The 24,764-nt window shown below is 47.6% G+C and overlaps 1 protein-coding gene across 1 annotated transcript; it reads left to right on the forward strand.

The window, feature by feature from the left end:
* The first annotated feature begins 1,355 nt into the window (after positions 1-1,355).
* On the forward strand, positions 1,356-22,260 carry LOC146758072 (C-Jun-amino-terminal kinase-interacting protein 3-like). The gene is made up of 5 exons (XM_085518315.1): positions 1,356-1,673; positions 8,913-9,033; positions 9,309-9,379; positions 9,793-9,884; positions 21,415-22,260. The coding sequence occupies exons 1-5, from the start codon at positions 1,356-1,358 to the stop codon at positions 21,701-21,703; spliced, it is 891 nt and encodes a 296-aa protein (XP_085374441.1). The 3' UTR covers positions 21,704-22,260.
* The last annotated feature ends 2,504 nt before the right edge of the window (positions 22,261-24,764 follow it).

Raw genomic sequence — 24,764 nt, forward strand, 5'->3', positions numbered from 1 at the left:
CTCAGTGCAGGACAGGAGATGGATTTCTGCTGTCCCTGTGCTCAGACTCCACAGCCCAAGATAAGCTGCAGCTGAGATCTCACAGAGCACTCTGAGGTTTCTCTGCAGCTGTTTTCTGCTGCTGTTACACAGCACGGAATAGCTGGGATCCCCCAGGCACTGCCCTCGCACCAATAACTCCATTGTGCTCAGGATGTGCCAATGTGCTGAAGTCAAACTGTGCCATGTGGGTTTCACACAGATCGAACGCAGGCTGCAGATCTGCTGGCAGCCCTCAGGAGCTCCCCTGCCCTAATCCCACTCTTGCACTCCTTCCCTTCGTGCTCTTGTGGCCTTTAATAACACCGTGACACCTGACAGCCTCCTCCTGTCTGTAAGCTGTCATTTTATGCAGCCGTTTCTCTTCCGTTTACCCCCCAAACTGAAGATGTTTCCCTGCAGTGAATAAGCGATGAGGTTCTTTTCACCTCTCCTTGGACAACTTCCTTTATTGTTTTTTCAGAGCATTAGGGACTCTGAGACCCTGGAGTGTGTCCAGAGAGGAGCAATGGAGCTGAGAAGGGCCTGGAGCTCAGTGGGGTCCTATGGGGGTGACCAAGGGGACGGCAGGCAGCCAGTTTTCCCTGTTTTTCTCTCTGGATCCATCCCCGCCTCAATGGGGCCATCAAACCCTTTTGCTGCAGAACCCGCAGGCACTTCACCTTGAAGGATCATTACCTACATTGAAACTACTGTTACATGCAGGCGCACAGGAGTGCCCTGGTTTTCACAGGCTCTGGGCAGAGACGTTCAGGTCTGGAGGCGTTTGGGGCATCACTAATTGAGCTGCAAAATGAGCTTATAGCTCCTGACTCCTCCCATCCAGAAATATCGCTCCTATATCGGCCCGCGCTGCCGGACCTCACGGGACTCGGCTCCCCGCCGCCGGGATCGGGTGGTGCGTGCGGGGCTGGGGGTCGGGCTGTATTGTGCTGTTGTGTTGTGTTGTTGTGTTGTGTTATGTTGTGTGTTCCCGGTGTTCCCCTGCCGCTCTCCAGCTCGGCTCGTTCCGGCCCCGCATCGTTCTGTGACTCCCCCCCCCCCCCGCCCCTTGGCGGCTCCATATATGCACACGGCGGCAGCGCGGCCCGCGCGGCGCACACGGGGATGCCGCAGCTCCGCCCCACCCCACCCGGCTGCAGCTCCGTCTGCTCAGCGCCGCGTCTCGGTGTCGGGGTGGCGCCGCGCGGCTCATTGGGTCCCGTTGGCGGGCGGAGCGCGGTGGGTCTCGGCAGTGGCGGATTGGAACGGAGCGGATCGGAATGGAACGGAGCGGATCGACGCGGGGCGCAGCGCATTGCTGTGGGGCTGGCACGATGCTGGAGATCCAGCTGGATGATGGCGGCGTGGGGGGGTACCCGGGCAACGACTATTGCTCGGGGTCGGTGATGTCGGAGCGGGTGTCGGGCCTGGCCAACAGCATCTACCGTGAGTTCGAGCGGCTCATCCACTGCTACAACGAGGAGGTGGTGAAGGAGCTGATGCCGCTGGTGGTGACGGTGCTGGAGAACCTGGACTCGGTGCTGACCGATAACCAGGAGCACGAGGTGGAGCTGGAGCTGCTGCAGGAGGACAATGAGCAGCTGCTCACACAGTACGAGTGGGAGAAGGTGCTGCGCAAACAGGCCGAGGAGGTGAGTGAGAGCGGCCCAGCGCCAACGGGGCCCGGCATCCATCTTGTGCGCGGCGCCAAGGGTCAGGGATGTGATGCAATGTGATGCGATGATATGATGCGATGCGATGTGATGATGTGATACGATGTGATGTGATGTGCTGCGGCGGTACCCGCATCGCAGGCCGCGCTCCCGGCCCCGCTCCATCCGCTCCGCGCAGCCCGTGCAGAGGGGAAGGGGAATGGCTGGGAATGGCTGGGAATAGCTGGGAATGGCTGGGAATAGCTGGGAATGGCTCCGCGTTGCTGCGCTGCCCCGAGCTCGAACACCAGCTGCACGGGGATGACTGGAGGATTCCTGCCAGTTTCGGGTTTAAACGCGGCCCTCAGATGGTTGATGTCTTCCCTGTACTTCCCCTGCCCTGGAGATGGTTCCCTGTCTGATCTCAGCGGCCTTTCCCCGGGTGCTGCGGGTCCCGGATCCCCGGGGCTGTGGCAGGTGCTGGGAGCGGGCGGCATCGGGGCACAGCGCCTCATGCGGGGACAAAGGAGCCGAGCTGAGCGCGCTGCTCCGCACTGAGCGCTCGAGTCCGCCGACACCACCGGCATCTTTCTGGCCATAGGTGCGGCCGGGCGGCTCCGGCCTCCAGCAGGGCCGGTCTGCGACGTGCCGGACACCTTGGTACCGCTAGAAGTGTAATGCTGCCGTGTCATCAGCATGTCTTTGCAAAGCTGCTGGGAAAGGAATGTATGCGTCTGTATTGGCTGTGTTTTAACACTGGGAGAGTAGAGGGTTTTTTCCGTCCCAGGAGTCTTGCTCAGAGTCGGGTTTTGATTTGCTTAGATGTGGTAAATGAAATCCCTTCATGACTCCAGAGTAAAGCGCCGTGCAGTATTTCAATGGAGGTGCTCTGGGTGCTGGATGGTGAGGACGTGAGCCCAGGACATTTATCGCCCTGTACTAATGCTGGTCAATTTGGGTTGTAGCCTTAAGTTTTAAGTATGTGTTAATAAAACTTACAGCTGATCTTTTCAAATTCATATGAAGGCAGGGAAGGATTGAAAAGCAATTCCAAGTGTGGGACTTCATTCCACAAGCCGGTATTTTGTAGCTTCTGAGAATTAAATACTTGGAAATGTGCTGCTGCTGGGGAGGAGTGGGGCTCGGGGCGTGGGGTGGAACAGCCCCATGGATGGATCCTGCATCTTTGGACTCGTATCTTTCTGCTCTCAGTTTACCGGTACAGGGGGTGCTGCTTCCTGCTGTGCCTGCTCCTGGAAGCAGATGTGGTGACAACATTTACGTCCTGCAGGGACGCTCGGACCCACAGCACGGTGCTGTTGGCAGATGTAAAAGCACTCTGTCATCCTCAGGCGCATCTGAGCTGAATGGGCAAAAAAGTATCTGCATAGGGCCTTGTTAGCAGAAAGGAATAGATAATGTGCTTCTATGAGAACAAATGGGTTTTGCCCCCTGTGTAGCCTCTGCTATCAGCTCACGTGTGTGAGATACAGCTGTCATTCCCTTTGTGTGTGACCAAAGCACACCATTACCTGCAGCAGTTTCCTGTGTGCCTCTTCCTGTGCAGTGGATTACGTGTTATGGAAGTGAAAATCTCTTATGCTACAGAGAATTCTGCTGTTCGTCAGCTCATTGTAAGCAGAGAAATGCACCCCCCACCAGAGCACGCCTTGCACTTCTGTAGCAGGGGAAGCCCATCTCCGTCCCTGAGCAGCACTCGGCGCTGTGTGCTTTGCCTGTCCTGGGTCTGCAGCTTCCAGCCCCACCTTCAGTGGGGGTTCCACCTCCAGGAGCGATGTTCAATCCCTTGCTGTTGAGTTCTTTGCGTGTATCAATGATCATTTCAACAGCTGCAGCAATGCTGGGGAGCTGGGAGTCGGTGATCACAAAGTAATTTGTTCCTGTATTGCAATATCATGTCATGGGCGTCTGATTACATCGTTAGTTTATTGATGTTAAGTGAACTGAAACCAGCAGTGGATGTTATTCTCTGGCATAAAAGTTGTGTCGTATCCTCCTGTTCCCGCTACTGCAGAACCACCAGATCTTGTTTTACATAAGCGTGCACCCAGCCATGTCCTGCTCCATTGGGGCAGCTTGCACAGCCTTCATTTCCCTTCCTCTGAAGCAGAGGTTTCTGTCTCCATGTTCTGCCACTCATTTCCCCAGGATGGTTGCATTCAGTATCTTTCAAAATACTCTCAGCCAAAAGCGAAGCTTTTCTGGACACTTTGACTGCAGAGTGACTCAATATTTTCCACTTGCTCTAAAATAGGGCAGCAGAAGCACCCGGACAAGAGCACTGAAGTCAGAAGTCCCTTGAAATGAAGCAGTGCAGTCAGTCTGTGATTGCAGGGCTCAGAATGTCACATTTCTTTTCCTTGACCTCCAAAACACTGAAGCTGTGGAACAGCGTCAGCTTTTCAGTATTGCCGTGTTCTTCCACCTGCTTTGCATTGTGTGAGCGCAGGGTAATGGCTGCACCTCTCCTAGAGCCCATTTAGGGGCTGACTGCTGCTGGCAAGGGTCTCTTTCTGGAGATCCCCCCTTGGTGCAGCTTTCCCATGTGAATCCGAGATCTTCTGCTCCAGGTGAGCGATCTTCTTCCCTTCCTTTATAGCACCTCTGTTGTGCCGCTCCTGTCATTGCACAGAGCTGGGGCTGCCCTGTCCCAGTGCAGAGTACAGCACTTCCCTTGTTAATCCTCATGTGGAGCCTAATGCACATCCCACTAACTCATCAAGCTCTCACTGCAAGGCCTCCCTACACTCCAGGGAGCCAGCAGCTCCCACTATTTAGTGACATCTGCAGCTTATGCATAGGACCTTGCATAGGAATTTTCTTCCTGCTCTGTAGCGGGTGTTAGGATGGCACCCACTTGTAGGAGCACAGAACTGGGAGGGACCTGCTGACTCAGCAGCCCATTCCTCAGCACTGCAGGCAGTTGCATTACAGAAGCTGCTTCATAAATGTATCAGGCTTTGTCTTAAAGCCATTACTTAAACCTCTTGCGTCTGCTCTTCTAAAAGTGACCTCCTCCTGAATTCCACTTTCTTTTTTTTTTTAACTTGCAGCCTGTTTTTACTGGTTTGTTCTTGTGCCAGCATTGACTTTTACTCCAAGTAACTTCTGCCTCCATGAGATATCTGTGCCTTTGAAGTATTAATAGAAACCAGTCCTGCCTTTGGTCTCCATTGTGTTGGTGGCATGAGCCGAGCTCTGCTCGCTGCCTGCTGGAGGAGGGTCAGGTTGGAGTGCCCCATGGAGGGATCTGTGTGCAGCTGGTTTGGGTGACACTTGGCTGTGCCTGGTTTGATCCCTGGGCGTGTGGGGCTGCAATAGCAGGTGGCTTTCCTGGAAGGCTTCAGCATGAATTGGAGTGTTGCACTGTTCAAAATGACAGTGGTAGGATTTATCTGGTGTGATCACCCTGCGTGTTCACCTGTGTGACATCCTGTTGGCTGGAGATGGCAGCACGTCTGTCTGTCTCCTCACACTGTGTTGCAGCTGACCTGGGGCTCATCTTTGCTTTGTGCTCAGCTCCCTTCTCTCAAGTCTTCTCATTGCAGTCACGATGTTTGCATGCCCTTGCCCAGTCCCAGCTCCTCTCTGACCATCAGCATCGCTTCGTTCCTCCTGTGTGATGTTTTGATTCTCTTCATGAGTGGCATTTCCCAGTCCGGTCTCATCTGCTGCACTTGAGTAGCACCTCCTGCCCTGTCAGCCCCACTTACCACAAGGCTGCCTTGAAGAGCTCTGTTAGCTGCCCGTGCTCCCTTTGTGCTCCTCTACAGTGATCCATGGTGTGCGGGGGCAGAGCTGTGTCAGGGCTGGGAAGAGCCCATCTGCCTGCCCTGGCTCTGCCATAGCACCAGGCCTGCTTCATGGAGAGCATTTAAAGGGCAGAGCATCTCATTCTTCAAAAAAAGGCTCAGATCCCTTGGAATAGGAATCCAGGAGATGGTTTTATTGATATATGCCAAAATAACAGCATTTGATTTCACAGAAGCATTTGAAGACCAATCTACAACTATAAAGTAGCTAACACATAAAAGATGTGCTTGTGAATCCTTGAAATTAGCAAGAGAAGCAAAAGCCCTTAAGGGCTGCAGTTGTCAAGGGGATGTTATTTCACTGAGGCTGTGTGCTCCTGTGCAGGTGGAGGTGTTCCTTCAGAGGAGTGTTTCTCTTTGGGGAGGATAGCAAAGATTTGAGCGTGGGGTGTAGCTCAAAGCATCTGCCCACCAGGCAGCACTGCGTCCTGCCACCAGTGGGTTCTGCCCTATTTCTTTGTCTTGGCCTCCTAAGACAGAATACTGTCAACGTAACTTCCCGAATTGCCAGTTAATTACTGCCCCAAATTGTGAGTTGGAGGCTGCACAGCCTGCATTGGCTCCCTGGCTGACAGCCTTCCTGCAGGTGGGGAGTGGAATGCGGTGTGAGTCCTTCCTGCCCTGCAGACAGCCCCCTCCTCACAGGCAGCTGTGCGTCCAGCTGTGCATCCAGCTGTGCGTCCAGCTGTGCATCCAGCTGTGTGTCCAGCTGTGCGTCCAGCTGTGCGTCCAGCTGTGCATCCAGCTGTGCATCCAGCTGTGCGTCCAGCTGTGCATCCAGCTGTGCATCTAGCTGTGTATCCAGCTGTGCATCCAGCTGTGCATCCTCCCTGTTCTCCCGGGCAGTGCATCCCAGCTCTGCTCTCTGCCCAGCTGCAGGGTAAGGTGACGGCTGAGCTGCTGCTGTTCCCATCAGCATGTAATACGTGCTGCCAGCCAGCCCAGATTAAGACCTTATAATATGATTTCTGCATATATGCACATCTAGCTCACTCTGTCTGATTTATTGTTAATATGATATGATGGTTTCTGACCGCATGCTACTATTTTTAGTCATTTTCTTCCTCTGAAAGCCAGTAATGCAGGAAGCTCAGCCATCTCCAGTGTACCGCTGCTTTGCAGAGGAATACTCGTTCTTTCACTTAAGATGATTTTGTGCTCGTTGTTTTCCATTTAACGATGAGCGTGTGAACCATGGTGCTGGTTGTAACCTTATCCTGAGATGTTAGAGACCAGCGATCCTGCTTGAAATCCAGGGAGAGGCTCCAGCAAGACTAATTTGTATGTGTACAGCAGCGTCATGTTCCATCATTACTAACTGTTTAAAATATATCTGGCTCCTATAACTGCTGGAAAATTATCCTTTGAAAGCAAGTATGAAGGGATTGGAAAAAATAGTAATGCTGTGCTCGGCTTTGCTCTCCCAGGACAAGTGGGAGTGGGCTCTTTGTTCTTCCAGTTCACCCATTGATTTCATTGTAGTGGGGTAGAAAAGAAAGGAAGATTTTCCCTTCAACATCATTTGAATTACCCGTTCCTGAGACCTCACTTCTTGAGCCTGTCCAGGCTCCATGGCATCCCTTCCTTCTGTTCTGGTGCAGTTTGTAAACATATGTGTGGAAAATAGATAGCTGTGTGTTACTGTCAGTTAACATCTGCAATGTTGAAGTCACCCATAAGGACCAGGGCAGCTGGATTTCAGGTCTCTCTCAGTTCCTTAGAGAACAGTGCCTCCATGTCCCCATGCTTGCTGGGTGGCCACTCCCAACGGCACCCACTTTATTTGCTTGTCTTGACTTTCTGATGCAGGGGGAGACACTGGCTGGGAGATTCTGATGGAGGAACAGCCAAGAAGCGTTTTGGAGCCAGACAGAGTGAGGAGCCGTTGGGTCCCTGTGCCCAGAGCTGGTGTTCGATCTCCGTAGGAGATGGAGCAGGATATTGCTGCAGTGCACTCACCTGAGATGCTCTTCTTCCCTGAGAACACTTAGAGTGGCATTAATTTTTAATGCTGCTGTCTCTGTTTCTTCTCCACGTGGTCGGCTCATTGCTAGTTTGCAGTTTGTTTGAGTACTTTGAGGCTGCAAGACAGACAGGACTAAGAAGAGCCTTAGTGTGGAATGTTTAATCTTCCAATCGATTTCACTAAACTAAACCAAAGCAACGGTAGCAAATCCAGGAATCCTATTAAAGTTGACCTACATAGTGGGAATAAAATTGGTCTCCTGCTTTCTTTTGCTTCCTGTTTTACTGTTGAGAGTTCTGTGAATGTTTTCCTTAGAGTCAGTTAAAGTTTATTGCTACTCCAAGCACAATTCCTGCCTGGCTGGGTGGCACACGCCTGGGTGGGGAGCTGGGAAGAGATGGGCACCTTGTGCCAGGAGAGCTGCACAAGAGTGAAAGCCAAGCAAGTGAGAAGGGAGAGGGATTTAGCGCTGGGCTGTAATTGGAAGTTTGTCAACAGAGCATTAGCATGGAGTGCTTCCAGCAAACCCTGAGAGGGGGCAGAGGGAAATACTGCTTTTCTTAGCATAGCTTCAACCAGTCCAAACCAAGTGAAATGGCTTCTTTAGGCCTGTTGCTCAGTGTGGCTGTCTTGGTTAGAACTTTTTCTTTTTTACTGATGCCCAGAGAAGACTGGCCGGGATTTTCTTGCTGTGAGGTCTCATCACTCACTGCTTCCATTCTGCACCAATTGAGGCATAACTCAACTTACAGAACTGAAAAAGTAAGACTCAAGTTTTTCTTAGCAGCTCTGGAGCTGAATGTGCCATCCTTATAGAATCACCTGTCAAAGTTGCTCTGGTTTTTACCATGTAACTCTCTACCCCTTCTCTGATGTGTGCCTGAAAAAACCTCTGGTCTGAGATCTGGGAAGTGGATTGCAAAGGAGACTGTGAGGTGTGACGGTTGTGGGTTGGTTTTCCACAAGGCTTGTATGCTTCCTGCAAAATTTAGATGCAACATCATTAATAGTGGGAACTTTCTGATGTCTGAAGGAGATTTCTGACGTAGGCACTTCTAAATGCGTGACCGTAGACACAGAATTTGGCTTTTCTGACATAAAACTAACAGGAATCCAAATTCAGCCTAGCATGATAAAGGTGTTGTTGAAGATGATGGAACCGTGTTGGTTTACATAACTTGCATTGGCCAGCAGATTATATCTTAATGATACACAAAGTACATCTTTTACTTTATTTTAGAAGATAAGTATTTCTAGCTTGAGTAAATGCTGTTTTAACTTAAAGCACATAGAAATTCTTATCTCTTGCTTTTTTTCTGTGTGTACATATATATATGTATATATACGCACACATAGTATAGGAGGAGAGAAGAGGAAAAGTCAAATACGTTTAGGTCTGTTCCTCATCCTTGCTTCCTTCTCTGGTTTTTCCCTGTACAGAAGTTCATAGAGTTTGAAGATGCACTGGAACAGCAGAAGAAAGAGCTACAAATCCAAGTGGAACACCTTGAATTTCAGACTCGACAGTTGGAGCTGAAGACCAAAAACTATGCAGATCAGAGTAAGCAAAGCTGTGCAACAGATACGATTATGTAGTTTGCTTTCCATGAGCATATACTTGCAGATATTCTTCATGTGCTGTTTTTTCTTGTTTGTTTTAATGTAGTTTGTGGAAAGCCTGAAATCTGTGGCTGTCCCTTTCTTTGGTATAAAAATCAGAGCAATCTACAGGGTGCGACATATCCACACTAGTGTAGTGCAGGTTTCATTGCTTCTCTTGCATGGAGCATGTCTAGATCTGTATGTTAGCTGATGGGTGGAATCTTTTCTTGGCAGTTTCACGGCTGGAGGAGCGTGAATCAGAAATGAAGAAAGAGTATAATGCTTTACATCAGCGTCACACAGAGGTAAGCTGTTGCCTGATTCCTTCCAAATAAACAAACTCTTAGCTTACCCATAAAACCACATCAGAGAATTGGGTTTTTCATCCTGACAGTGACTAGAGCTTCAGAAACTTGAGAGCATCAACATTATCTGAAGGGAGGGTGCAAGGAGGATGAAGCCAGGCTCTTTTCAGTGGTGCCCAGTGCCAGAACAAGAATCAGAGGGTGCAAACCGGAACACGGGAGGTTCTGTCTGAACATCAGATAGCACTTTTTAAAAGAAATTTTAAGTAATTGGAAGTAAATGCTGGAAAACAATATTCAAAAAACAGAAATAACAGAATATCCCAAGTTGGAAGGGACCCATAATGATCATGGAGTCCAATGGAGTCTTTTGTTTTATTCTGTTTGCCTCACGTATTTTTTCCTCTTCTCAGATGATCCAGACCTATGTGGAACACATCGAACGATCCAAGATGCAGCAGGTTGTGGGAAATAATCAAACTGAGGGCAGTGTACCTGGGAGAAGGTAGGGCCATAACCTCTCCATATAATGTTTGCCATCCAGGAACTTATCAAATGAGTGCATATTTGCAAGAGAAAGAAACCAAAGGATCTTTCCCTGTGGGCATGGATTGTACCTGAAGCTTTTTGTAATGGGTTGAGGGTGAGTTGTGGATAAGTTCTCTAAGGTTTGACAGAGAGGAGTTTTTTGTGTTCTGTTACAAAGCTTAGACTTCATTGTGCTGCTGCAGATGGACGTCTTCTGGAAAGCAACGTTTGTGTTCTCAGGTATCATGTATAAGACTGATCCATAAAATGGATGGGGATGGAAGAGAGTGTTCATTTGTGTGTGTCTGTGTGCATGTGTGATAGCCAGCGAAACTGGAGTAGTTAAACGCATTAGCCTTTATGTAACTTCTTCCCCAGTTTCTTAAGGGAAGATTTATCTGAGTCAGTCACTCAATAGATCTACTTATGCCCATGAAAGTGCTTTGTTTTTTTCCCCTCTGTTTTCATAGCACCAAAGTGATCAGAGCCAGCCTCTGTTTAAAGGAATGGCAGTAGCAGGAAATGAAGTGCAGTATATAAAACCACTCTATTAAAACCACATATAAAAAGATAATTTCAAATGAAGAAAAGAAGAAATATTCTTCCTATTTTATAAAAATAAGGTTATTTTAGTACCTTTTGTTTAGATCCGTAACATTTAAATACTAGTGTGTCCATTAGGTTTGGGATAAAGAAAGTGGAAGGAAGTGTCAGGTCTTGAAATAAACAATATAAGCTCTCTGGAAGCTGTGGCTTCCTTTTGCTGGGTTGGAGTGCCTGGGAAGGAATTCAGATCATCAAGGTTTTGGTTGTGTATTGTAAAACAGCAGAGGAGAGAGCAAGAGAGACACAAACTGCTCCCCAATTCCTTGCAGACGTGATGTTCCTTCCCCAGCCAGTGCTTGGCCTCCTGCCCGAGCATCGTGCTGTGAGGGGAAGGTTTGGGGGTCAGCCTCTGGTTCTGTGCTGGTGCCTTACTGGTGTGAACACAGGGCTGCTGGGGGGAACGGGAGTTTTGTTCACAGCTGTTGGTAACGTAACATTGTGTTAGAAGGAAGGGAGGATGCTGAAGGAAAATGGGCTCTGTAACTGCAGAACATCCATGTTTGAGACTTCTGCTGGGCTGTGTGCCTCTGCTGTCAGATGTCTCTGTACAAGCTCTTAGGCACACCCATGGTGAAGGAGAAACAGGGTGGATTAGGTCTTTGTTCAGTCCAACTCACCTCTCCCACCTACCTGAAAGGTATGAATGTTTGTAGGAAGAACAGCTGTGCTGATGTGTGCGTTTCTGTCTTGTTGCCATCTCCATGTCTCAGCTGGGAACAGGGGGAGCTGGGAATTGCTGAGCTGGCAGGGTGCAGCATTGCAGGAAGCCAAGTGTCAGTGTGTGGTCCTGTTTCTTTTGTTCTGCAGAGAGCAGCTCAGCTCTCCTGCCATGGAGAATATCCAGCAGTGTTTCAGGGGCAGCAATATAGCAGTTTGAAGCAGTTATACCCTAAACTCCAGAGGCAGAGAGACTTATTGTCACGGGTTACTTAGATTTACCTATGCCCGTGACAGGGGAAGCCACCCCACGCCCCCCCCCCGGGGCCTGGAAAGGAGGGGGAAAAGGGGAGTGGGATAAAACAGCGACAATCTAAGGAGGAAAAACTTATTTTACTAAATATGATATCGAAATACAAGATAACACAATATAATATAATTAAGGCTAACAAAATCGAACGAAACAGAGAGAGAGAGAGAGTCTCCGAAAACCGAGAGGCCTACTGTGAACTCTAGGCGACACGGCTGGAACGCTTCCCACTCTCCGAGAAGTTCGAGAGAAGAAGGAGGGCACTCCAGCCTGGGAACGAGATTATATAGAGTCCTGGTCCCGTGACTTATTGTTACTCCTGTTGTTCTCTGGGATATGTAGTCTTCTTCTGTGGACTGCACATTCAACAGAAGTATCCATACTTGACATGATGTTATGATGTGGAATACTGATAGCAAAATTACAAAATTACAAAACCATGACATTCCACCCCTTATTCTACATTATTACATCATGGTTAATATATACATATATATACATATATATACACGTATGTAAAATTGTGATAGCTAAATAGTAGAATTGCATGTAACATAACTAAATGTACAACTATAATAACTAAAATACACTACACATGCAAACATATATATATATATATAGATACATAAAATTATTGACTGCACTCCCCCAGCATCAAATTCCCTTGTGGCACACATTGAACATCCCCATCCTTCTGCATTACCCACCAAGTGCACCCAGGTCCCTGGGCAAAGACAGTTCCACGGATAGGTTTGCCCTTTCCAGAAGCTGGAAGGACCCAAACAGCTTTTCCCAACATGTTCTTTACATGTATAACAGGGACCTTATCTCCTTCTACAGTGTGTAGGGGGCTAGATTGACTAGGACCATCACGATTGACAGATCCTCTAGTATTGACCAGCCAAGTGGCTTCTGCCAGATTCTTCTCCCAGTGCTTAAATGTTCCACCACCCATTGCTTTCAACATAGTTTTCAACAACCCATTATATCGTTCAATTTTACCAGAAGCTGGTGCATGGTAGGGAATATGATAAATCCACTCAATGCCATGATCTTTGGCCCAAGTATTTATAAGAGAATTTTTGAAATGTGTCCCATTATCAGATTCAATTCTTTCTGGGGTGCCATGTCGCCACAGGACTTGTTTCTCAAGACCTAATATGGTGTTTCGAGCAGTTGCATGGGATACTGCGTATGTTTCAAGCCACCCAGTGGTTGCCTCTACCATAGTGAGTACATAACACTTACCACTGCGAGATCGTGGCAAGGTGATATAATCAACCTGCCACGCCTCCCCATATTTATACTTTTGCCATCGCCCTTCCTCCCAGAGAGGTTTCATCCTTCTGGCTTGTTTAATTATGGCACATGTTTCACAATCATGAATAACCTGCGCAATAGCGTCCATGGTTAAGTCCACCCCTCGGTCTCTGGCCCACTTATATGTTGCGTCTCTTCCTTGATGGCCTGAGGTCTCATGAGCCCATCGAGCTAGAAATAATTTGCCCTTATTCTGCCAATCCAAGTCGATTTGAGCCACCTCAATTCTAGCAGCTTTATCTACCTGATGGTTGTTTTGTTGTTCTTCAGTAGCCCGACTTTTGGGCACATGTGCATCCACATGACGCACCTTTACAACCATATTCTTTGTTCGGGAAGCAATGTCCTTCCATAGTTCAGCGGCCCAAACAGATTTTCCCCTCCGTTGCCAGTTATTTTGTTCCCACCGCTGTAACCACCCCCATAAGGCATTTGCCACCATCCATGAGTCAGTATAAAGATACAGCATTGGCCACCTCTCCCGTTCAGCAACATCTAAGGCCAGCTGGACAGCTTTTACCTCTGCAAACTGACTTGATTCTCCCTTACCTTCAGTGGCCTCTGCAACCTGTCGTGTGGGGCTCCACACAGCAGCTTTCCATTTGCGATGCTTCCCTACAATGCGACATGATCCGTCTGTGAATAGGGCATATTTCTTTTCATTTTCTGGTAATTCGTTGTATGGTGGGGCCTCTTTAGCACGTGACACCTCTTCTGCTGGTGATGTTCCAAACTTTTTATCTTCAGGCCAGTCCATGATTACCTCTAGGATTCCTGGACGATTGAGGTTTCCCATTCGCGCTCGCTGTGTAATCAGCGTAATCCACTTGCTCCAGGTGACATCAGTAGCATGATGGGTGGAGGGAACCTGTCCTTTGAACATCCAGTTCAGCACTGGCAGTCGAGGTGCCAAAAGGAGCTGTGTTTCAGTCCCGACTACTTCGGAAGCAGCCCGAACCCCCTCATACGCGGCTAAGATCTCCTTCTCAGTTGGAGTGTAGCACTCTTCAGACCCCTTATATGATCGACTCCAGAATCCCAGGGGTCGGCCTCGGGTCTCTCCTGAGGCTCTTTGCCACAAACTCCAAGTAGGGCCTTTCTCTCCAGCAGCAGTGTAGAGGATGTTCTTTACATCCTGTCCAGTCCGTACTGGCCCCAGGGCTACAGCACGGGCTATCTCTTGTTTAATCTGTTCAAAAGCCTGCTGCTGCTCAGGGCCCCATGCAAAATCATTCTTCTTCCGCGTTACCTGATAAAGGGGGCTTACAATGAGGCTGTAGTTTGGAATGTGCATCCTCCAAAAGCCTACTGCACCCAGGAAAGATTGTGTCTCTTTCTTGCTAGTTGGTGGAGACATGGCAGTGATTTTGTCGATCACATCTGCTGGGATGTGACGACGTCCATCCTGCCACTTTATACCTAAGAACTGAATTTCCTGGGCAGGTCCTTTTACTTTGCTTCGCTTAATAGCAAAGCCAGCTTGTAGAAGAATCCGGATTATCTTATCTCCTTTTGTGAAAACTTCTTCTGCTGTATCGCACCACACAACAATATCATCAATGTACTGCAGGTGTTCAGGAGCACCACCCTGTTCCAATACAGTTTGGACCAACCCATGGCAAATGGTTGGGCTGTGTTTCCACCCCTGGGGCAAACGGTTCCAAGTATACTGAATGCCCCTCCAGGTGAAGGCAAACTGTGGCTTGCATTCTGCGGCCAAAGGAATAGAAAAGAAGGCATTGGCAATGTCAATGGTGGCATACCATTTGGCTGCTTTTGACTCCAGCTCGTACTGGAGTTCCAACATGTCCGGCACAGCAGCGCTCAATGGGGGTGTGACCTCATTCAGGCCACGGTAGTCTACTGTCAGCCTCCATTCTCCACTGGCTTTACGCACTGGCCATATGGGACTGTTAAAAGGTGAGTGAGTTTTACTGATCACTCCCTGATTCTCCAACTGGCGAATCAAATCATGAATGGGGAGCAAGGAATCCCTGTTGGTGCGATACTGCCGTCTGTGCACTGTCTTTGTAGCAACCGGTACCTGCTGCTCTTTTACTCGTAGCAGCCCCACAACAGACGGGTCCTCTGACAGGCCAGGCAAAACAGACAGCTGCTTAATGTTGTCCATGTCTACAGCAGCTATCCCAAAGGCCCATCGATACCCCTTAGGATCCTTGAAATGCCCCCTTCTGAGGTAATCAATACCCAGTATACATGGAGCCCCTGGGCCAGTCACAATAGGATGTTTTTGCCAGTCTTTGCCAGTGAGGCTTATTTCAGCCTCCAGCACAGTCAATTCTTGAGAGCCCCCAGTCACTCCAGAAATATGGATTGATTCTGTCCCTTCATGACTGGAGGGCATTAGGGTGCACTGTGCACCGGTATCCACCAGCGCCTTATATTCCTGTGGTTCTGATGTGCCAGGCCATCGAATCCACACAGTCCAATAAACTCTATTATCCCTTTCCCTCCCCTGACTGAGGGCAGGGCCCCTCTATTGGTTACCTGTGATGACTGGAGCAACTCCACTGGTGGTTGGTATGTCTAGCAGTTCTTTCACCCGTGCTCGTAGTGCAGAAGTGGGCTGATCATGCCACTTCCTCATGTCTTCTCCACGGTCACGTAGGTAGCGCCACATGGAAACACGCGGTGCAATCGTACTGTTGTTCTTTGCTCGAGCTGGGAAGCGTGTGCGTTTAACAGCTGAGACTTTTGATGATGCAGGTGGGGAGTAGGACTGGACTAGTTTGATCAGATCCTTCATTAGACCTGGTGGCCCGTACGAGGATTGACCTTCATCAGTTGTTTCTGATACTATTACAGGATCATTACAATTAGTTGATGGAAACAATTTCTTGCACATTTCATCTACTCGGTTTTCTAGCCGTGAGATGGCAGAAACTGCGGCATGCAGTTGGGGGAGCTGCTGATCGGTGGTTTGAAGCATTATAATCAGCTCAACAACTCGGGGCCATCTGTCCACGAACCCTTTAGAACCTGTTACCAATGACTGTGCAATTCTCTCTGGTGCTGTACTTGTGATTTTCTGCCACATGTCAGGATCGGCCCTCACTCTCTCAGGGTCAAGTTCGCTTGGATCAGGGCTGTACAACATTTTCGCCATGGCCAATTCCCTCAGGCGCTGAATACCTTTTTGGACGGTATTCCAACTATCAAATTTAGGCTTCAAAGCATCCTTATAGGGGTACCTTTCTCTCACGGCTTCTAACAGCCGCAACCAGAGAGTGGCAGCTCCATCCGAACATCTGCTAATCCCTCTGTCGATACCTGCATCTTGGGCAATGCTTCCTAGTTGGCGAGCTTCATTACCATCTAGAGACAAGCTGTTGGCCCCGTTGTCCCAGCAGCGAAGCAACCAAGCAAGGATACCTTCATCTTGACGCCGTGTGAACTCCTTTCTTGAGCCTTGGATTTCAGTCAGCTTCAGAGGTCGACAATAGGTGATTTCCTCCTCATCATCAGTCTCTTCTTCATGCCTCTTGGTTTTTGCCTTTGCTTTTTTCGGTACTGCTCCATGCCCGGCACCTGGGTCTTCTGCAGCCCCTCCCTGTGCTTCTCCTTCTTTTCGTTCTAGACGCATGGACACCCGTTTCCATTTCTTGCCTTCCACAGGGGCAACTGATATTGCTACTGATGCCTCCTGTGACTGATCAGAATTAACTTGGGCTTGAATCTCAGATCGGAAACTCTCTCTCTCCAGAATAGTATGATACAAAGCACGGTATGCATAAGCCAAACCCCACATAAGGTTTACCTCCTTAGATCTCTGACCCAAATACTCACTTAATTTCTTAAGGTCCCTTAGGTGTTCAAGAGTGAAATCCCATGACACTGCGGGTCCCCATGCTTCTAAGACTTTTCCTAAACCTTTCCATATTCCCTGCCAGTCATCATTCTCTGGTTCTGGAGGGGACTTCCGCATAGAACGAATGCATAGGAACATATATGCATGCATTGATAGTGATAACATGAGTGCAAGTATGAACCCTATCTCAGTTATTGAAAAGCGTGTGGAAATCTGAGAGTACAACCCAAATAAAAAGGGTTTTTTTAGCCTGTACAATGAATTAAACATGGTGGCGTTTGTAAAATTGCCTGTTCCATCTGGGATGCAAGTATTTGTAAAATTGCCTGTTCCATCTGGGATGCAAGTGTTTGTAAGATTCACAATTCCATCTGAGGTGTAGATGCCAAAATTCTGACCATACCACATCTTGTAAAAATACCAGGCAGGTGTCTCCATCAGTATCCACCTTATTAGGCTATATATCTGCACAATTCCACAACACCAAATTATGGTGTTAATAGTTGACCAATACTTTAAGAAGATCATAATTGCCTTCAATCCCTTAAACAGAGCAACTGGGATGAAGAGTGGATTCATAGCTGGCAGGCTCTGTAAAAGTCAGAGCTAGCTAGCTTTGCTCTAAGGGAGAAAGAAATCCCTTTGTTTTCTACACAAAAGTTAGATAGCAATGCTGAGAATGTGCAGCAGCCCTTAATGTTGACAATTTGTCTGGTATTTCAAGGTCACGTTCTCTGTGAGCAGCTACGGAAAGATAACACTCCCAACACTCCCGTAACGAAGCTCTTTAAGAGCAAAGAGAGAGTCGTTCTAAAAGCTAAAAAGCTCTATGCCCGCATTCTCCACCAAAAAATCTGTCACGGGTTACTTAGATTTACCTATGCCCGTGACAGGGGAAGCCACCCCACGCCCCCCCCCCGGGGCCTGGAAAGGAGGGGGAAAAGGGGAGTGGGATAAAACAGCGACAATCTAAGGAGGAAAAACTTATTTTACTAAATATGATATCGAAATACAAGATAACACAATATAATATAATTAAGGCTAACAAAATCGAACGAAACAGAGAGAGAGAGAGAGTCTCCGAAAACCGAGAGGCCTACTGTGAACTCTAGGCGACACGGCTGGAATGCTTCCCACTCTCCAAGAAGTTCGAGAGAAGAAGGAGGGCACTCCAGCCTGGGAACGAGATTATATAGAGTCCTGGTCCCGTGACTTATTGTTACTCCTGTTGTTCTCTGGGATATGTAGTCTTCTTCTGTGGACTGCACATTCAACAGAAGTATCCATACTTGACATGATGTTATGATGTGGAATACTGATAGCAAAATTACAAAATTACAAAACCATGACACTTATCTAGGCTTTCTCCTGCACAAACTCTGAAGGACAGCACAAATCTGTAGCGGATCTAAAAGGAACTGGAATAGGAACATTCTGATCTGGCTGAGTTCTTTCCATATAGTAAGTTCTCAGTGCTGTGTTTTCTGCAGAGCAGTAAATTGGTGTCATGTCAGAGAGTGGCTTAGAAAAATAAAACTGATCACAGAATACAGTGTAACCCTTTCCCATCTGAAGGTAATGCTTTTCTAGCAGACCAGTGGAAAAATATAGAAATCTATACAAGGAAAGAAGAGCAGAAGCTGGATGGTGGCCTCTGTAGGTGAATGGAGGCAGGCATGATGGGTATGGAAAGAGAAGATATGGGGTGAAAAGAACCAGTAGGTTGTTAGGATTGTGAGAGTGTGTGTTCCTGACAGCTCCCTCAATAGGTTGTTTCTGTTTTCCTCTGCCCCAAACCAATCCTGATCACAGCTGTAATGGTTGGAGTGTGTTAGGCTGGTTGCCCCCCCACACCCTGTTCTCTGGTATGAAGGACAAACCTTGCACTGAGGATTGTCTCTATGTTGGAGGGATGCTATTCCATGTAACGTGTTGCTAGTTCCTGGAAGAATGGGAAGAAAGAGCAGCTCGCTGTGTCTGTCACAGCCCTTGCCAGGCCTCCATCTGAATCTGTAGGAACAGCAGCTGGGAAGTGGGTCGTTTTCCTTCATTTCAAGCTTTGGGCTGTTCATGTGTGCTGTATTTGTGTATGTTTGTGCCTTTGAGGGTTGTGTGGTCCTGTGTCTGCACAGCTGCGTGTGGGTGAACACCAGCACTTGTGAGTTGGTACACTGATGTGTTTTGGGGGGGATATGGGTGTAATCTCTCAATGTCTTCCTACATGTTTGTGAGTGCATTTGGTTACCTTCACCTGTGGATGTGCTTGGGTGTGTTTTATATGGTAGACTGTGTAAATACATATTTGCATAAGGCTGTAAATGCACCAAGGGTGCTTCCTTGTCACTTGAGAGAAGATGGTGCAAGAACTGCTGGGGGGTGTGTGTGTCTGCTGCCATCTGAGGAGGGGAATGGGTACAGTGCACACCTCCAAGTAGTATGAATAAAAGTGCATGCATTCGCTGTCTCTGATAGGGCTGCATGTTTGCATGACCTTCATTCTCTAATAGTTGTTGTTGTGTTTTTTTGTTGTTTTTTTTTTTGTCTTGCTTTTTGTGCAATTGCTGCTCTGTTTTGGCTGTTACGTTTGTCGCTGCAGTCATCGCCAGTCATGGAGGAAAAGGTAAATCCTACTGCTATTTGTTAATCATAGTTCTGGAGGTTGCTGTTGGGTGGTCGTGGTGTGATGCTGAAAGGTTCTGTGCTGGCCTATTTGCCCTCTTTGTGTACTGACATCTGCATTAGATTCACTCACATGGCACACTTCCCTTGGCTGGTGCAGAGGGAGCCAGCAAGCTGCTACATCAGGAAGGAGCTCATGCACCCAAAGCAGAAGGGGCAGAGGCTGGATTCCAAACCGGGATCATCCATGTGTGATTGGACATTTGAACTTCACCTTCCAGATTACTTTAAAAAGTTGTCTTTTCTCCTTTAAATTAGAATCATCAAATCACCAAGGTTGGAAAAGATCCCCAATGATCCAAGTGTCCACCTACCACCAATATTTCCCTTCTAAACCATGCCCTGCCTACCGCATCTACACGTTTCTTGAGCACTTCCTATATGAGCACAAAATACACCTCTTTTCTAAGCAGGGCAGGAAATGCGTGTCACCAGTAACTGTCAGAATGCACATCTGACTTTGGCTGAGGCAGTGAGTTCTGCACCCTCAGCCTACAAAGAGGGCTGTTGCCACCTTGCAATGATGGCAAACCTAGTAGTTCTGTTACATTTTCTAAGCTTTAAGGTCTTACAGGAGGAGCATTCTGATCCAGGTTTTGGCTACTGCAAGCCCTTATAGAGGCTTTTGCTGTTTTCCTCACAACATGAGGTGGAACTAACCAAGTGCTCAGAGTCCCCCTGGACCAGAAGGACGTGGGTGTATGAAAGTCACTCCAAAGGGCTGTAGTCAGCACTGAAAATTTATAGCAACCCTGAGGATATTCTGAACTACTCTGGGGACTGGTAACACCAACATCAGGACTGTGAAACTGAAGTTATCTTTCCTGCAGTTTTTCCTTGATGGGGCACAGTAAGCAGCCATTCCAAGCAGGAGCCATGCTGGCACAGCGGTGCAGTGCGCCGTGTCAGCTGGACAGTGCTCAGAATGGAAAGGCTGAGCATTGGTCTCTTCCGTTAGACATTTTGCTTTCACTTTGTAAATGAACTCTTTTCTGCCCCTGCCATGTCAGTGTGTTTGAGTCAGTCCTGGGGCAGCCTCAGATGCAGCTGCAGTTGTTTTTCACCCGTGGTCACAGATCACAGGATCACAGAACAGGTTGGGTTGAAGGGACTGCTGGAGGCTGCCGGTCCCACTGTGTGATGGTGGTAGCTGAGCTGAGTCTTGGTGAAATGATTGCTGTGTCCAGGAGCAGTGCTGTACTGGGCTGGCATGGAGCCTGATGGAGCAGGGAAGCAGATCGGTGTCTTGCAAGGAGGTGTTGACTGCTGCCCTGTTTCTGGAGTGTTCATGCTGACAAGCTACTTTCTTTTTTGAGTTTCCACCTCCACTGCTTGCTCTACATTTTCTCCCACTGGAACTTGGTCCCCAAATCTGTGCCAGCTTCCATATTGAGAATCAAATCCACAGCTTTCTGGTCACCTGCACTTGCCAGAAAGGAGAGTGATAAAGAAAAAGTAATACAGACATCTGGCTTTATGAGTGATGCATTTATTTATAAGTTTGTATAAATTCTGAATTTTGAGAAGACTGTAGTTGGATATGGAGGAGGAATCACAGAATGCAAGTATTACTTCTCTTGCTTAGTATTACAAGTGATCCAAAACCCACTGATTTCTGCTGTTGGTGCAAACCAGGTTTGGGGTGGAATGTGCAGAAGTGGCGTGTAGGTGACTCACTTCAGCCTCTTTCTTCGTTCAATGATGCCCATTTTGTTGTGGGATTGTCTGCTGTGGCGTTTTCCCACGGTGCACCCATTTCTCAAAGGACACATTGGTTTGAATTTGCTCGGTTTCTTTGCACTTTTGCTTTTCCTTCAAACACTGCATGGGGGTGCTGATGTCAGTTGTGCCTGTCCTGGTCACTTGACCCCCTTTGACTTTCTAGGCAGATGGTTGGCTCTACCTGTAGACACTCTGGGTCTGAACAAACAGCACCATGGAGCTGTGGGTTTGGGAATCCACACAACTGCTAAGCTGGGGCAAGGAGTGCGGTTCAGTTTCTAATGACTAACATTTTGCATGAGCTAGTGTGCTGTTTCTTTTGTGTATGAAGCTCGTAAACAGCTAACAGATTGGTTTTCCCTCTCTCTCTGTTTCTCTGTTTAGCAGGAAGGAACGTCCTAACTCTCTGAATGTCTTCCCCCTCGCGGATGGCATGGTACGTGGGCAGATAGGGGCCAAGATCGTCCCAACACTGGACCACTGGCACCTGAGTGGCCTCGGGCAGCTGCAGTCCAACTCCAGCTACAAGGTTTTACAGACCATCACAGAGCAAGGGTTTCCCACTCTGCCACTGTCAATAGCATCCATGTTTTCATTAAGGTGGAGGTTAACCTGTGTCCATAACCCTTTGCAGCCTCTTTCTGCTGTGAGTTTACTCTTGTGGTGGCTGTGATGAGGTGGGAGGATGTCCCATCGCAGATCTGGTGTACAGTGTGGGATGGATTTATAAGGCTCCTCATGCTTGTTACCCCCTTGTCTCAGTGTTAATCTCTTGGCTGGCCCTAAGTTGAAAAGAGTATATGTGAGGACAGTTAGAAATATAGTGAAGATAAAATCCTTACCTTTTTTAGCTTATTTGTGAGAGGAAATGATGGAACCTGCCTCCTCTCTTTCCCTCTCTAAGAGCAAAGCTTTTGCTCCTCAGATGGGGCTAGAAGTAGAGTTACTCTTGCTCTTCAGCAGTTGTTCTTTTTGTCTTACCACTCTTCTGGCCTTCCTATTTTCAGCTAAAAGGGGTACTAAACATCTGACTGCCCAAGTCCTGCACTGTGCTTTTAAAGCTCTTCACTTCCTCACACATCTGGTCTGCAGCTCTAGTCTTGTGCTGTGTATATCCAGTACGCCTGTCACATTCAGTGCACTGCCTTCTGCACTGGGGCTTGCCAAAAGCCTCACAGCATGGCAGCCACACCAGAGCAGCTGGATCGTTGTGCCTTTTGCTTCAGGTGCTGTGCCATTTGAAGACTGGTCTGAGTTCAAAGACCCAGAGATTGTGCTCTTAGTTGACAGATCTGTGCATTTATTAACAGCTGAGGCCGCTCATGATGAGCCATCTTTCCCACATTCTGTGCCTGCAAACTTCTCAGTCTTTACTCAGAATCCTACCAGATTCTTAAACGATGTTTCCCAGGTGCCTGGTGTCAGCCCTGACAGCCAGTGATGCATCCACCCAGCATGGCTTGCAGTGTGTCCTCCCTGCAGAGCTTCTGGTCTGCTTTAAAGGTGTCTTAAAAGGCACTAATCAGATCCTACACTAATTTCTGGAGAGCTTTACTGCAGTTAGGGAATAGCAAAACCACAGTGCAGTGGGATGTGGATGTGAAGGTGTAGCTTCAGATAGTCTGACGTGTGCCAGCACATTGCTGCACACAATCACACGGCAGCCAAAATGTACAGAGAGCGTATTTGTACTTCTGGAAAAAATTTATTCCTTTGGATCTCTGAACAGCACTGCACACTGTGGTATGGGTGTGCTCTTGAGCTCTCTGTTGGTCAGGCATGTGTGGCAGGTGTAAGCCTTTAGAGGAGCTGGAACAAAGTTGAGGTGAGATCCACCTTCCAGACTACTGAAGGCATCATTCTTTCAGAGATATCATTGCGGGGCTTCTGAGAGGTTTTCAGTGAGAGCTGAGGGGAACTCAGCAGTAATTCAGGATCTGCATTGCAGGAGAATACAGCGGGAATCCACATAGATTGTAAGCTTTGGTTTCCAAGCTCAAGTAATGGAGAGTTACTGACTTGATGACTTTGTCATTTATTATTGGTGATGTCAGGCAAAAAGTCCATTTCTGGTAAAAAGAAAACATGCAGAAATAGTACCGTGCTGCTCTACATGTATTTGATGGGTGGGTCTGGGGCTTGTGTTGATGCTTGCTAGGAAAATTCAGAAGTGGGAAACACAATAAGGAGGTCAGCTGATAGTGTGCAGATAGAGCTCGGGCTATGGAAGACTTGGATAGCTGGGGTGTTAGGGAGGATTTCCTAAGGCTGTTGAAGAAACATATGAATAATTAAAAGGACTGATTATCTGACTCTGGATTTGCAGTTTGGAATGGAAAATTTTCCTCCTGCGAGCTACTTGTGTGCACTCTGACTAAAAATGCTGTTTTTCAGCTCTTCTGCATGGCTGAAATCTCAGCAGTGGTGCTCGTGCACTTCTTGCTTTTTCTTCATCTGCTCTGATATTTCACTGACATCGACTGCAGACACGTAACTGACTTTATTTTCCCAATATGTGTATCTTGACTTTTCTGGCTAGTTTTCCTTCTTACGGGGCCATACATTAGTTATGTTTTAATTGTACTTGTGTACTTATTATGACTATTTTCTGTTTAAGTTGCTGTCCTTTGTTATTTTCTTTTTATATTCAGTTGCACATTTATTTTACATAATGATTTGGAGATGAAAGTCCTTAACGTTTTTGTTTTTATGTACTATGCTTTCAGTGTTATAACCATACAAGTGTGACTACTCATGGTGACATATGACTGCTATGAATGTTGAGCCTTTGCAATGCATTTTGGAGGTCACTACTGCACATTTGATGTTTAGGAGGTTGACAGGTATGGCTGTAGGTAAGTGGTGGCTGTGGAGTTTTCTTTGGGTGAGCAATGCAGTGTGCCTCCTGGACTGCAGAGGAGAGCTATACAGTCGGTAAAATATCTGGAACAGTAATAGTGGAACAATCAGAAGGACAGTAGAAGGAAGATACCAGCGAAGTTTAATAGATGTTCTGGACTGCGAAGAAAAGTGCCTTGGTAGTGTTAACATTTGAGAGGAATTTCTCCAGGGCAGGTTGGTAGTCTTAATAAAGGACACTCTCTAGATGACTACAAACTACAAGTGTATAATCATAGAGTGTAATTACATTTGTAATAACTCCCTGATGTGTTCTGGGTGAGAGAAGGATAATGTCAACAAGCAGGAAGCTTGTATTCTCGATACAAGTATCACTCTATAGATGCTGTAGAACTTCTAAATGACATCTAGATCCCAAGTCCAAGAATTGACATCTGCACATCCCTTTTGCAGGGCTGAAATTCTCACAGACTTCAGTTATGCTTAAAGGTTGTGGGTACAAGAAGGAGCTCTGAATCTGTTCATCCAACAGAAGTGTTTTTTTGGGTGGGGGAAGAGGTTTTATGATTGCACTTTATGCTTGGAACTCTTTGTTGTCCCTCTGTATGACAGAAAGCACAGCAGGTAAATTGCAGCTGAAGTGTTACAAGGTTTATTGGATCACGTTCCCAAAAAATGAACTAAACTATTAGAAAAGTAACTCACAAAACAGGAATCTGGAGTGGAGGTGAGAAGTGTGGTTTCCACATGTAGCCACAGTGAAGTGTTTCCATCTCAGTTTTGCTTGTAAAATCAGCAAATGTGCAGGGAAGCCATTGGAACTTCCATGTGGGAGCGTGGGGGCTGCTTGGACTGAATGTGCAGAAACCAAACAA

The sequence above is a fragment of the Coturnix japonica genome, chromosome 17, assembly GCF_054131305.1.
Source record: "Coturnix japonica strain WE chromosome 17, WE-NBRP24, whole genome shotgun sequence".
Lineage (NCBI taxonomy): Eukaryota > Metazoa > Chordata > Aves > Galliformes > Phasianidae > Coturnix > Coturnix japonica.

What these genes read in the sequence shown, in the direction of transcription:
- LOC146758072 (XM_085518315.1), top strand. Translation starts at nt 1,356, where the DNA reads ATGCTGGAGATCCAGCTGGATGATGGCGGCGTGGGGGGGTACCCGGGC. An exon ending in CAAAAACTATGCAGATCAGA is followed by an intron (nt 9,034 to 9,308) that starts GTAAGCAAAGCT and finishes TTTTCTTGGCAG; the next exon opens with TTTCACGGCTGGAGGAGCGT. An exon ending in GGCAGTGTACCTGGGAGAAG is followed by an intron (nt 9,885 to 21,414) that starts GTAGGGCCATAA and finishes TTCTCTGTTTAG; the next exon opens with CAGGAAGGAACGTCCTAACT.